Source organism: Loxodonta africana, chromosome 8, assembly GCF_030014295.1.
Source record: "Loxodonta africana isolate mLoxAfr1 chromosome 8, mLoxAfr1.hap2, whole genome shotgun sequence".
Classification (NCBI taxonomy): domain Eukaryota; kingdom Metazoa; phylum Chordata; class Mammalia; order Proboscidea; family Elephantidae; genus Loxodonta; species Loxodonta africana.
This window is the reverse complement of record NC_087349.1, coordinates 14,126,698-14,142,234: the sequence shown is the minus strand read 5'-3', so window position 1 is coordinate 14,142,234 and position 15,537 is coordinate 14,126,698. Positions and strand designations below refer to the sequence as shown.

The window sequence follows — 15,537 nt, the reverse complement described above, 5'->3', positions numbered from 1 at the left end:
AAAGATTGATGTTGTCAAGGATTTCATTTTACTTGGATCCGAAATCAACAGCCATGGAAGCAGCAGTCAAGAAATCAAAAGACACATTGCACTGGGAAAATCTGCTGCAAAGGGCCTCTTTAAAAGTGTTGAAGAGCAAAGACGTCACCTTGAAGACTAAGGTGCGTCTGACCCAAGCCATGGTATTTTCAATCGCGTCACATGTATGTGAAAGCTGGACAATGAATAAGGAAGACCGAAGAAGAGTTGACATCTTCGAATTGTGGTGCTGGCGAAGAACACTGAATATACCATGGACCACCAAAAGAATGAACAAATCTATCTCAGAAGAAGTACAACCAGAATGCTCCTTAGAGGCAAGGATGGCGAGACTGTGTCTTACATACTTTGGACATGTTGTCAGGAGGGATCAGTCTCTGGAGAAGGACATCATGCTTGGCAAAGTACAGGGTCAGCGGAAAAGAGGAAGACCCTCAAAGGGGTGGATTGACACAGCGGCTGCAACAATGGGCTCAGGATAACAACGATTGTAAGGATGGCACAGGACCAGGCAGTGTTTCATTCTGTTGTGCACAGGGTCGCTATGAGTTGGAACCGACTTGACGGCACCTAACAACAACAACTGCTATATAATGGAAAAGATACTAATACAAGAGAGCAGTGATACAAATTAATTTATCACCATTGAGCTCTTGAATATTTCTTATTCCAGCAGCTTAAAGAAGTTATAAAAACTAGTTTTTAAATCTTAACACATTTGTGAAGTTGTATCTCTGCTGTCAGGAAGAATTCAATTTTTCTTGACCATATAAAAATACGCTAATTTAAACTAAGCACAAGTGGCAAGTATATAATCAAAGTCTTCTTAGCCTTAGCTTGTCTAACAGTTTCATAAGAAATTAGAAAACCGTGAGTTTCAGGATGGTTCCTCCCCTAAACACACATCACCACCATATACACCACTTTACAAATCCAGGGACAGAAAATTAACAAACTAATTCAATGAGTTGAAGAGGAGAGGCACACTAAAATGGGAGATGAAGAAACCTAATTGGAATAACTACAGAAAAAGAGTGAGACCCACAAAGAATATAAAGGAAAATACATCTGTGGTCTATTTTTTAACTCAAACACAAATGTTAAACTTCTAGGATTATATCATCACACAAAAAAATTACAAGCAGAAAATTTCCCTTTACAGTCAGTCACTACTGTGTGTTATGTATCAAATGCTAACTAATAACTAAGTAGGCCACCTCTGGGGCAGCTTTTAAATGTAACATAATTTTAATAGTGTTAATTTGGCAATAAACTGCCAAACTACTGAGATGGTTTGTAGTTTTTAGTGTAATCACTTAGTTTCTTCTATGTGTATAATTATATTTCTAATTTTGTTCCTAGTGCTATGCGCATGTGTATTCTATTTCTTGATCAGACTTGCAAGAGTTTCTTTTATTCATCTTTTTCAGCTCTAGCCTTTACTGAAAAGACTATTTCTTCTTTCTATTTCTATCAAACTAAATTCTGTTTAATCCCTATCTTCCACTGTCACAATGTTTATTCTTTTCCTGGTTTCTTAAGAAGAAAATAAGTCATTTAGATTCATAGTTTCTTGGTTTCTAATAAATGCATTTAAGACTTGAATTTTTCCTCTAAATACCACTTTGGCCTCATTCCAGAGATTCTGGGAAGGAATACCCCAATTATTGATTTAAAATAATTTGTAATTTCCATTTTGTTCTCTTTAAACCAGAGTTACAAAGAAAAAAAAATGTTTTTAATGGATTTTTGCTGCTAACACCTAATTTTGTTATATTATTTTGGGGGCTTCAAGTTTCCCATAAAGCTGGAGCCTTGGTAGCACAGCGGTTAAAAGCTCAGTTGCTAACCAAAAGGTTGGCAGTTCGAATCCACCAGTCCTGCTCCTTGGAAACCCTATGGGGCAGTTCTACTCTGTCCTATAGCGTCACTATGAGTCAGAATCGACTTGATGGCAATGGGTTTGGCCTGGGTTTTAGTGTCCAAAAATGGTAAGATAATTAACCTCTTTTGTTTAAGATAATGAAAAGTGCTGTATAAAACTTAAAATAGAAATCAACACCTTAAAAACAATAAAAATCTGCAGTGGGGAACTCCAGGTCAATTTCTGGATGAAAGCCAATAACCAGAGAGGTCAGTGAAATATCTGAGTAATAACAAAGCCACTTACACTGATTAGCCCACATTCAGGATCTAACTTAGTAGGTGAATGAAGGGAAGATGACAGCATTCAAACACCAGGGCCAGCTCAAGCCAGAGTCTTTAGGAGATCTTCCCACGTTAAGATCCGGGCTACTACCAAAGGGTTCTTTTAGTCTTGGAATAAGCAGATCTAAACCCACTGTTCTTGCTCCAACTGGGTAATGCACAGATGTCACAACAAGATAAGAAAAAAAAAGGAGTGAGGAAAACCATCTTTGAGAAGCTGATGAAACCAACTCTGGGGAAGATCTACACCAGAGACACACAGATTGGGCAGATCAGGGATCTTTAAGCTTAAGGCAACTAAAAACTAGAAAAAATATGTGAAATAACTGTCTTAAAACAGTGGACAACAGGCAATGAACGGCAGGACTATGATGGGAGAGAAAAGTAACAAGAGATGAGAATCATGATTGCCCTGGCCTCCTACTTTTCTGACTCACTGGAACCTGGCACTGGAAGGGAGATACTGAGCAGAGCACAACACAATGAGCTGAGGAGACAAAGAACAAAATGTTGAAGAGGCTGAGGCAAAGAGAAAAAAAAGAGGGATAAAAACTTCAAAAAGCCAGTCTAACTTACAAATCTTAGTCTTTTAGGCTACCCTGAAAATCACCCCTTTCAATGAAATATTTCAATATGATTAGGTATTTATGGAACAACTAGGAATCAATTTTTAAAATATGACTAAATGTTTAAAATCCATTAACAAAAATTCATATAGATTTTGACCAAAGCTAATGGTTAAGGCCATTTACCTTCCCATTCACATTTCTTAAAGTATATTAACTAAATAAAAAGTACAATATGTACATATAATACATATACATAAGTATACATTATGTATTCTAAGTATATATCATACATTATATACACACAATATATGAGCCCTGGTAGCACATCGGTTAAGCACCTGGCTGCTAACTGAAGAGTTAGCGGTTAAAACCTACCAGTGACTCCATGGGACAAAAGACCTGGCAATCTGCTCCAGTAAAGATTACAGCCTAAATTTATGTTAATGGGGGAGGAACAACTCGGAAAAAGAGGGTGAGAATGGTTACACAACTCAAAAAATGTAATCAACGTCACTAAATCGTATGTGTTGAAACTGCCAAATTGATGTATGTTTTGTTGTGTATATTCTCAACAACAACAACAAAATAAGTAAGATTATTAAGATAGATATTTGCACGAGACCCTAGGGTCATCAGACCCTAAAGTCCTTCCAAAAAAAAAAAAAAAGTGGCAGTGCTAACCAGTCTAGTAGTTCATTCACTACACTGTAACTGTGCCATGGCTGCTTATCAAAACAGTAAAACTTAGACAAAAAAAAAAAAAAAAAAAAATAGGCTTTCAGAGTTAGAAGGCAATTTTTCAATAACACAATAGTTCAGAACAAAGGCTCTGGAGTCAAAAGACTTAACTTTTGAATCCCAAATCTACTGCTCACTAGTTGATGACTCTGAACAAGTTACTTAAGTTCTCTAAGCCCCAGATTTCCCAAATGTACAATGGGAATAACAATACCTAGAAGAGTTTGCAAAGGCTCAACAAATGGTAACTATTATTGTCAGAGCCAGAATTTCTGTCATTTTAACCCATAATAACCCTTTTTCATAAATATCAAAAAATCTTATTTTCTACTGGAAAATAAGATTCCCTCCCAAATGTAACTCTGAACGCATTTTTCCAGTTACACGCCACCTATCCAAATCCACTACCTCTGTATCCCTAACCCCCTTAAAGAGTGAGTACCACTGATCTGGTCCATCTCCTCAGATGAGAATACTGAAGGCCAACCCAAGCAGGTGTGTGCCTTTACTAATGTCACACAGCTAACTAACAACAAAGGCAAGACTAGACCCTGACTCCCAGTTCAGTGTTCTTGCCACCTCACTATGACATCTTAAAAACAGAAAGCTACACATAATCTTAGCTGAAGCTGAAGCCTGTAGATTATTTTAAATCTACTTACTCATATGCATGGGGAAAAACTGGACACAAAGATACGTCTGGAGTATTTACCTTTCTACATGCAGGACAAAGCCCATTTTCATCAGTGCGAATTCGATGCCAACAGAATCGGCAAATCTGGTAGCCACAGGTACAAGGGAAAAAGTTGATGTCATCTATCTCCAGGGGCTCCATGCAAAGAGGGCATTCCACAGGGTCTTCCTTCGCATCAGGACTGCGAGACATCTTCACGTTTATTAAACAGCAGCAAAAGTTTATAATAATTTAAGGGAGAAGGAAGTTCAGCACAGAGAGCTAAAATGGAGACTTTGAAGACCTGTGTGAGAATAAAAAAAAGTATTGTTTATCACTGGAGAAAGCATGGCACATTCAACAATCTAAAATCACGTTATCGAAAATTTTGAAAAATATTAATCCGAGCAATTTTATGCTGTCATTTCAGAATGGATTTCCCTTTTTTCAATCAACAAGTTACTTTCTTCTGAAATTCCTGCATGCCAAGGTAAGAAGCCTGGCACTGTACATTTTTTGGATTCAGTAGAAAAACTTTTTTAAAAAGGCCTTCCTTTTTGTCTAGATAAAGCATTTAGTACTAACTTAAACTAATCATAACACGTTTTAGGAGAAGAAGATAAAGAAATTTCTGCCTTAAAATACACTATAAACTGCCTCATCTTTGGTCTAAAGGCTTGAATACTGTCACATAGCTGAATGAGTATTATCGTATTCTAAAATGCGTCACATTTTACAAAACACACCTAATGAAAAAGAGGCTTCATTCATTTATAATCAGATGTTAACATCAAAGCCTTACAGAAGACACAGCGGCGGGGGGGGGGGGGACGGACAATTACACATGCCACAGAATCTAACTGCTTATAATTAAACATGTATTAATATGCCCCTGAAAAGTCTGGGAGAATAAAACATGGACTAAGCGAAATAAAAGTATTCCTGTGGTAATGCTACAAAAGGCCCACAAGAAACTGGAAGGGGGAAGAGAACGAGTAGACTTCCACACTCCCAAACACATTTTAAAAAGTTAAATAATGTATCTTTTTAGATTATGGCGTGTTTAAAATTTTTAGGTAAAGATTTAGGTTAACAATCACTGTTAGATTAAAAGGTTAGGCTGCAATCACTATTTCAGCTTAAAAAGTGATAATGTCCAAATTAGTCTATAACTCAATGCAATCTTCATCAAATTACTGAGGTATTTTTCAAATGGAATTTGACAAAATGATTCTAAAGTTTACAAAGAGATCATGAATAAGAACAGCTTTGAAGCTTCTGGGGGGAAAAAACTATGAAAATTTGCCCTATCAGATACAAACTATACTACAAAGCTAAAGCAAATTTAATAATTTTATTAGTACAAGAATAAACAAAAGACCAAAGAAACTAAATAATCTAGAAACAGACCCATGAGATTTCAGTATTTGATAAAAGTGATATTACAAATCAATATGTAAAGAATGGACCAGTTTTTAAGTAGTAATGAGACATTAGACTATCTACTTAAAAAAAAAAAACAGTATATCTCTATCTCACACTGCAATCAAAATAAATTCCAAATGATCTGCCTGAAGAGCTTAATATCAAAATAAGCCATAAAAAGCATCTGAAGAAAACAATGGAGTTTTTTTTTTTAACCTTAGTTTTTAAAAAGGTCTTCCTAAGCAAAACAAATATTCAGTAGCCATAAAAAAAAGATATGATCAACTTTATAACATGGAAAGAAGAAAAACATAATAAAATTAAAGGCAAGCAATGGAGAAAAGGATATACTCATATTTAATGAAGAGTTATTGTGTAGAATATATAAAGAAATCTTACAAAGCAATATATTAAAAAAGGCAAATACATTGAAAAAGAGAAAATATGATGGAGAGCTCACAGAAGAAATACAAATGATGAAAACACAAGATAATCAACTTCTTAAGTCAGTAAACAATGAGATAGCCCTTTTCCCCATCAGCCAGCCAAAGGGTCTTAGTACCCCCCAAAGCAGAGACTGTCCCTGATCTACTTACTGCCCCTTCACAAAAGGGGAAACGGGAGCACGAAGAGATAAAGCACCTTGCCTTAGGCTGCACAGCTATTAGGATGTGGAGCCTAGATTCAGCCCAGGCAGTCTTAGCTCCAGAATCTGTGCTGCCAGCCACTCCCTTACACTGCCGAAGAATCCATCCTACATAAATACTTACACATGAGCACCATGTTCTTTGTTATGTTCAGCAGCACAGTTTATAATAGTAGAAAACTGTGAAGAAACATAGACTCCATCAATAGGAAATCAAACTAAAATAACTGGGAGGTACTGTCTACATTTCTAATAAACTTTTGATTATAAGACACTGTTTCCATAACTAAAGCTTACGAGAGTTTTAGCAAAGTAATTTATGGGATGCTGGAAAGGAAACAATATGCTGGGATTTATAAACTGAGAATGTTTTCTACTAAATAATTATTACAATTATTCAGTCCCAGCACCAAGGAGAGGTGTTATGCAAGCCAGGGGTCAAATGTCACCACATAAATGAATCAGTGTAGGAGGGTGCCCTGATGTGGTAAAACGCTAGAGTACCAGGCAAAAGACCTGATTTTCTACTTCATTCTTCCACTAAGTAACTACTCAATCTTGGATACAACACTCAAAAGTTCTACAACTCAATTTACTTATCGAAAAAAAAGGACAGAAGACAAAATTTAAGGGAATTTCAAGTACAGGAAGATACTTCCTAAATATAACCATGCTGACCTAAGCTTTAAAGTAAACCCCCCCCAAATACCCCCCCAAATTTTCCCTTAGCGACAAATATTATTTCATAAACCAATCAACTGATTTTTTTTTTAAAGAAAAAATAGAATGGATTGAAACAACAAGATTCACAAGATTCAAAAGAAAGAGATAAAAATACATCTTCAAATAAAAAGGGGAAGTAAAGTCAATTATTTCATAGATGGGGAAGGGGGTCTTACAGAAGTGATCGGGTTTAATTCTGTATTTTGCTTTTTCATATACGAGAACTAATTCTCACAGTGACTTAGTGAGGAACATACTATTCCTCTTTATAAAAGGTGAAACTGAGGCTAAAGGGCTACTCAGACTTTAAATGTCAATTGAAACTTAAGATGGCCAACTTCAAAGCTTTTCCAGTACGGTGAGACAGCACTCAAGATCAAAGTCCCACATGCAGGTCCTTGGGTGTGGAGTACAAATGTCCAAAAAGTAAAATGGTAATAAGCCAAAAAAAAAAAAAAAAAAAAACCCAAAACCATTGCCATCAAGTTGATTCCAACTCATAGAGACCCTACAGTACAGGAAAGAACTGCCCCACAGGGCTTCCATGGAGCACCAGGTGGATTCGAACTGCCAACCTTTTGGTTAGCAGCTGTAACAGTTAACCACTACACCCCCAGGGTCTCCAATATGGCATTACTTTTTCAAAAAAGGAAGTTCCATAGCAAACACTTACCTCGTCACCTGAGTTCTTGTTCTATATCACCTGCAACTAATGCTGTAAGGGTAGATTCACTGACACACATAATAATGCCCCTGAGTCACCAAAGGATCACACGCTGCGTAAGCAAGTCCAAAAACAAAACTCACAAAGACAAAATTACTCTGGAAAATCCGTTCAGTCACTTAGAGTGCTGCATACATGGTTTTGAGCTTAGAAATTTGTTCAACAGATATGTATAAAAACACACTATATTTAAATATGGTATATAAATAAGCAATACTTCTGCAAAATTTTAAAGAAGTATTTACCTGCGCTATTTAATCTTTTTTTTTTTTTTTAACAATCTAACAGTTGAATTTGGAAGAAGTTAAATGCATGTATAATGCAACTCCATTGAATACAGTTATATATCAATTACACTCCTCAATACTCTATACACCCAGAGCTCCACAAACACTGTAATTATGCATAATTAAAAGCTATTTATAGATGTGAATTTACCTTTACATTAAAAGGTAAGCTAAACAAGGGCAGGGATTTCTGCCTGTATGGCCACTCATGTATCCAAGTGCCTAGACTAGAATTTGAAACACAGCAAGAGCTTAAGAAATGTTTATTGAATCACTGAACAACTAAAATACGTAAGAACTGTTAGAATGGCAAAAACCTTCATCAGCCAGCCTTCAGAAGACATTTCTAATAAAGTTAGAACCCTTTTAAAGGGAATAATAAGCGGTATTAGTGTACTGGAGTTCCTGGATGGTGCAAACAGTTAAGTGATCAGCTACTAACCAAATGGTTGGCAGTTCGAACCCACCAGACATCCATCAAAAGAAAGGTTTGAGTCTCTCCTTCTGAAAGATCACAGCAATGAAAACCCTATGGATGGACTGCAATCCTACTCTGAGGCACATGGGGTTGTCATGAGTCAAAAATCAACTCCACAGCATACAACAAAGCCTTAATAAGAGACTAATCATGTCAAGTTCTGCCTGCTATGCCTCATGTAGATATATTTTTAAATTAGGTATTATTTTTATTTGAAATATTTCAAATGTGTGTAGAAACAGTTTTATCTAAAGGAAACAGAGAATACTAGGGCCGAAGTTGCCCTCAACCCAGCTCCCTCATAAAGTGTAAGTCCTATGCTTGGAATTCAATCAGAGAAGGCCTGAGACTACTGTACCCACCTCCAATGTGCACTCGACTTTTACTGGGGTGTCACACAGACAACAGCACCATTGTCCTCACTCCAACTCCAGAGCCAAATATTTTGCCAGGGAGGTAAAGCAGGCCTTAAAACAGACAGCTCTGAATCCCTTCCAAAAAGAAATGACTTCATTTGCAACACAGTGTGAAGAAGTTCAAGCCTAAAGGCACTCTCAGAATCACTGAGGTTGTGCTGAAAGGCAAGTGGGAGGGTACTGAAAGATTCACAGGACATACAGGCTAAGCTGCAGGGCCCGCTAGTTTATCAGCTGGGAGGAACCTTCCTGGCATCTGAACAGGTCTCAGAGACTGACCTGAGGAGGTATCCCTTTCATGTCAGCCTAAATTTGATTAGACCAGTTGTGAGGCAATTTATGCCCAAGGGCATTATTGAAAACATTAGAGCAATTTGTTGGCAATTAGTGGTCACAGAAAGACACAAACATAGCTCTGCCAAACCCACTGTCATCCCAGGGTGACTATGGGCATGCCCAAGACTGTCTCATGAGGAGCAATGCAGGGGGGAATTAGGCTTCACTAAATTAATCCAGTAAGTTACTAAATAAATAAGAAAATAACAACAGTAAACCCCTGAGTGGAGGTGCCAGTACCCAGAGCTGCTAAATTATATTAAAATGTCCGGTTTCCAACAAAAAATTACAGGACAACACACAGAAACAGGAAACTATAACCCATACTCCAGAAAGAAAGAAAAAAGCAGAAAATAGAAACTGCCCATGAAAGTAACCAGATGTTGGGTATAACATATAAAATATGTTCAAAGAACTGCAGGGAACCATGATTAAAGAAGTAAAAGAAGGTATGATTACACTATCACATCAAAAAGAGAGTATCAATAAAAAACCATAAATTATAAAAAGGAACCAAATGAAAATTTTGGAGTTGAAAATATAATAGCTAAGAAAAAATTAACTAGTGGGGCTAAACAGTAGATTTGAACTGTAGATGAAGGAACTGGCAAATTTGAGACTACCCAATCCAAAAAACAAACAAAAAAAAGAAGTAAAAACCATTTGTAGATGACACGATCTTGTATATAGAAAATCCTAAGGAATCCACTAAAAAAACAATTAGAACTAATAAACAAGTTCATCAAGGCTGTAAGATACAACATCAATACATAAAAATCAATTATATTTCTACATGCTTAAAAAAATCAGAAATGAAATTAATAAAACAATTCCATTTACAACAGCATCAAAAAGAATAAAATAGGAGGCAGGGCCAAGATGGCTGAGTAGCCAAACACTTCCAGTGATCCCTCTTACAACAAAGGCCTGAAAAAACAAGTGAAACGATTATATTTATGACAAGCTAGGAGCCCTGAACACCAAAGGCAAAGTCAGAAAACAGACTGAGCAGCAGGGGGAGGGAGAAACAGATCAGAAGCAAAGACGACTTGCTGGACCTGAATCGCTGAGATCCCTCAGGCATGGTTCCTGGAGGCGGCTGCCGCAGGCTGGTGGTAGTTTTCGGCTGCAGTTTCCTCAGGGAGAAAAAGCCAGCTACACAGCCTACTCACGCCTCCAGAACCAGAGAAGAACGGCGCTCTTGGCAAAAGCTAAGTACTTGCGTATATTTTACCATGCCCTCCGCCCCCAAGCTGGTTTCAGTGGCTGTTGATTTCTCTGGCCCTGAGACAGACTCTGCTGAGCGGCCTGAGGCATTCTCTGGGCCTTGGAGGAGGAATAAATTCACAATTGGGGGAAAAGATAATTTGCCAGCACCAGTAACCTGGGAAGTTCAGGACAAGCAGCAGCTCCTGTCCAAGCATAAGTGGTCCAGGGACTTTGAATATCTTTCCCCCCCTGCATGGACCTGTGTGGGCCTATTTCAGGAGAATAGGCCCTTGTTGGCAGACTACAACCATTTCAGCTGCACGGTGGAGAGGTGGGTGTTTCATGTTTGACATTGCTTTGCCTATTAAACAGGGTCCTCACCTACCCACATGAGGGGCCTAAGGACTGGTGGCACCACACAGGTCACCTACCCACCTGTGACAGAGGTCCAAGGATAACTGGTACTTCCCAGTCCTTACAACCAAAACCACAGGGCGCCCTTGGTCCATCTGCAGAACCCACCCACCTGTGTGCTCTAGGGAACACGGACACAATTTCCTCACACTTGGGGATAGCTGTCAGCCCCCTGCCTTGTTCAGAGCTTGACCCCCTGCTGCAACCAGATACCTGTACCTACACCAATCACCCCTGCCCCTCTAAGACTGTAGGACAGAGCCTTACCACACACTTGATAACCAGCTACCCGGACACTGAAGCTGAATCCATACAAGAAAAGTGAATGGCCTCCTAGGCTGATATACCTGACAACAGCTCTAGCCATCTGGGGACAGGACGTCAGAGCTTCAAAGGCAAAAATAATCAAGCTGGCTCACTCAAGCAACCTATCTGGGCATATCAAAACAAAACAAAGCAAGAAGCTAGGATACAGTAAGCGAACATAAAATAAACTAATACAGTAACTTATAGGTGGCTCAGAGATAACAGTGAATATCAAATCACATAAAGACGTAGACCATAATCACATCAAAAAGCTCTCAAAATAAAGAATCAAGGGATCTTCAGGATGAAGGCGCATTCCTGAAATTAACAGACGCAGAATACAAAAGATTAATATACAGAACTCTTCAAAACATCAGGTATGAGATCAGGAAGGAGTTCAGCCAATATGCAGAACAAGCCAAGGAACACACTCATAAAGCAGCTGAAGAAATTAAAAAGGTTATTCAAGAACATAATGAAAAATTTAATAAGCTGCAAGAATCCATACAGAGACAGCACTCAGAAATTCAGAAGATTAACAATAAAATTACAGAATTAGACAACTCAAAAGAAAGTCAGAGCAGCAGAACTGAGCAAGTGGAACGCAGAATCGGTGACACTGAAGACAGAGCACTTGGCATCAATATATTTGAGGAAAAATCAGATAAAAGAATTAAAAAAAATGAAGAAACCACACGAATCATGGGGGACTCTATCAAGAGAAATAATCTACAGGTGACTGGGGTACCAGAACAGGGAAGGACAACAGAAAATACAGAGAGAATTGTTGAAGATTTGTTGGCAGAAAACTTCCCTGATATCACAAAAGATGAGAAAATATCTAACCAAGATGCTCATCAAACTTCACATAAGGTAGATACTAAAAGAAAGTCACCGAGACATATTATAATCAAACTTGCCAAAACCAAAGATAAAGAAAGAATTTTAAAAGCAGCTAGCGATAAACTACAAGTCACCTACACAGGAGAGTCAGTAAGAATAAGGTTGGACTACTCGGCAGAAACCCTACCGGCAAGAAGGCAGTGGGATGACTTACATAAAGCACTGAAGGAAAAAAAAATAACTCACCATGACCAAGTGGGATTCATACCAGGTATGCAGGGATGGTTCAACATTAGAAAAACAATTAATGTAATCCATCATGTAAATAAAAAAAAAGATAAGAACCACATGATCTTATCAATTGATGCAGAAAAGGCATTTGACAGAGTTGAACACCCACTCATGATAAAAACTCTCAGCAAAATAGGAACAGAAAGAAAATTCCTCAACATAATAAAGGGCATTTATACAAGGCCAACAGCCAACATTGTCCTAAATGGAGAGAGTCTGAAAGCATTCTCCTTGACATCAGGAACCACACAATGATGCCCTTTATCACCGCTCTTATTCAACATTGTGCTGGAAGTCCTAGCCAGAGCAATTAGGCTGAATAAAGAAATAAAGGGCATCCAGGTTGGTAAGGAAGAAGTAAAAGTGTCTCCATTTACAGATGACATGATCTTATACACAGAAAACCCTAAAGAATCCTCAAGAAAACTACTGAAACTAATAGTAGAGTTCAGAAGAGTGTCAAGATACAAGATAAACATACGAAAATCAGTTGGATTCCTCTACACCAACAAAAAGAACATCGAAGAGGAAATCACCAAATCAATACCATTTACAGTAGCCAAGAAGATAAAATACTTAGGAATAAATCTTACCAGAGACGTAAAAGACATACAAAAAAAACTACAAGACACTACTGCAAGAAACCTATATAAGTGGAAAAACATACTTTGCTCATGGATAGGAAGACTTAACATAGTAAAAATGTCTATTCTACCAAAAGCCATCTACAGATACAATGCAATTCCAGTCCAAATTCCAATGACATTTTTTAATGAGATGGAGAAACAAATCACCAATTTCATATGGAAGGGAAAGAGGCCCTGGATAAGTAAAGCATTACTGAAAAAGAAGAACAAAGTGGGAAGCCTCACTCTACCAATTTTAGGACCTATTATACCGCCACAGTAGTCACAACAGCCTGGTACTGGTACAACAAGAGATGGATAGACCAATGGAACAGAATTGAGAATTCAGACATAAATCCATCCACATATGAGCAGCTGATACTTGACAAAGGCCCAAAGTCGGTTAAATGGGGAAAAGACCGTCTATTTAATAAATAGTACTGGCATAACTGGATATCCATCTGCAGAAAAATCAGACAAGACCCATACTTCGCACCACGCACAAAATCTAACTCAAAATGGATCAAAGACCTAAATATAAAATCTAAAACAATGAAGATCATGGAAGAAAAAGTAGGGACGTTAGGAGCCCTAATACACGGCATAAACAGTACACAAAACATTACTAACAACGCACAAACACCAGAAGAGAAACTAGATAACTGGGAGCTCCTAAAAATCAAACATCTATGCTCATTCAAAGGCTTCACCAAAAGAGTAAAAAGACTACCTACAGACTGGGAAAAAGTTTTCAGCTATGACACTTCCGATCAGCATCTGATCTCCAAAATCTATATGATACTGCAAAAATTCAACTACAAAGAGACAAACAACCCAATTAAAAAATGGGCAAAGGATATGACGAGGCACTTCACTCAAGAAGACATTCAGGCAACTAAAAGATACATGAGGAAATGCTCACAATCATTAGCCATTAGAGAAATGCAAATCAAAACTACCATGAGATTTCATCTCACTCCAACAAAGCTGGCATTAATCCAAGAAACACAAAATAATAAATGTTGGAGAGGTTGTGGAGAGACTGGAACACTTATACACAGCTGGGGGGAATGTAAAATGGTATAACCACTCGGGAAATTAATTTGGCGCTTCCTCAAAAACTAGAAATAGAACTACTTTACGATCCGGCAATCCCACTCCTTGGGATATATCCTAGACAAATAAGAGCCTTTACATGAACAGATACATGCACACCCATGTTCACTGCAGCATTGTTTACAACAGCAAAAAGATGGAAGCAACCAAGGTGCTCATCAACAGATGAATGGATAAATTATGGTATATTCACACAATGGAATACTACGCATTGATAAAGAACAGCGATGAATCTGTGACAGATTTCATAACATGGAGGAATCTGGAAGGCATTATGCTGAGTGAAATTAGTCAGTTGCAAAAGGTCAAATATTGTATGAGACCACTATTATAAGAACTCAAGAAATAGTTTAAACAGAGAAGAAAATATTCTTTGATGGTTATGAGAAGGGGGAGGGAGGGAGGGGAGAGGGGTTTTCAATAATTAGACAGTAGATAAGAACTACTTTAGGTGAAGGGAAAGACAACACACAGTACAGGTGAGGTCAGCACAACTGGACTAAATCAAAAGTAGTTTACTGAATAAACTGAATGCTTCGAAGGTCAGCGTAGCAGGGGCACGGGTTTGGGGACTATGGTTTCAGGGGACCACTAAGTGAATTGGCATAATAAAATCTATTAGGAAAACATTCTGCATCCTACTTTTGAGAGTGGTGTCTGGGGTCTTAAATGCTACAAAGCGGCCATCTAAGATGCATCAACTGGTCTCAACCCACCTGGAATAAAGGAGAGTGAAGAACACCAAAGACAGAAGGTAATTATGAGCCCAAGAGACAGAAAGGGCCACATAAACCAGAGACTACATCAGCCTGAGACCAGAAGTAGACGGTGCCCAGCTACAACCAATGACTGCCCCGACAGGGAGCACAACAGAGAAGCCCTGAGGGAGCAGGAGAGCAGTGGGATGCAGATCCCATATTCTCGTAAAAAGACCAGACTGAATGGTCTGCCTGAGACTACAAGGACCGCAGAGATCACGGTCCCCAGGCCTTCTGTTAGCCCAAGACAGGAACCATTCCCAAAGCTAACTCTTCGTCAGACAGGGACTGGACTGGACTATGGGATAGAAAATGATACCAGTGAAGAGTAAGCTTTTTGGATCAAGGAGACACATGAGACTATGTGGGCACCTGCTGTCTGGAGGGGAGATGAGAGGGCAGAGGGGGTCAGAAGCTGGCGGAATGGACACAAAAAATAGAGAGTGGTGGGAAGTGTTGTGCTGTATCATTAGGGTGAGAGCAACCAGGAGTATATAGCAAGGTGTATATAAATTTTTGTATGAGAGACTGACTTGATTTGTAAACTTTTACTTAGAGCCCAATAAAAATTAAAGAAAAAAAGTAAAATAATTAGGAATAAATTCAACAAAAGAAGTACAAAGCTTTTACTCTGAAAACTACAAAACACTGTTAAAAGAAATGAGAGGTCTAAATAAATAGAAAAATATCCCACACTTATGGATCAGAAATT

At 38.2% G+C, this 15,537-nt stretch overlaps 1 protein-coding gene across 6 annotated transcripts in view; it reads right to left on the bottom strand.

Moving 5' to 3' along the window:
* The window catches only part of CNOT4 (CCR4-NOT transcription complex subunit 4), a 144,158-nt gene that overhangs the window by 65,130 nt on the left and 63,491 nt on the right, over positions 1 to 15,537 (bottom strand). For all 6 annotated transcript variants that reach the window (XM_064289683.1, XM_064289684.1, XM_064289685.1 and 3 more), the window contains exon 2: positions 4,267 to 4,531. In XM_064289683.1, the coding sequence (XP_064145753.1) occupies positions 4,267 to 4,440 (174 nt within the window). In that variant the 5' untranslated portion in view covers positions 4,441 to 4,531. The remainder of the gene's footprint in view (positions 1 to 4,266; positions 4,532 to 15,537) is intronic.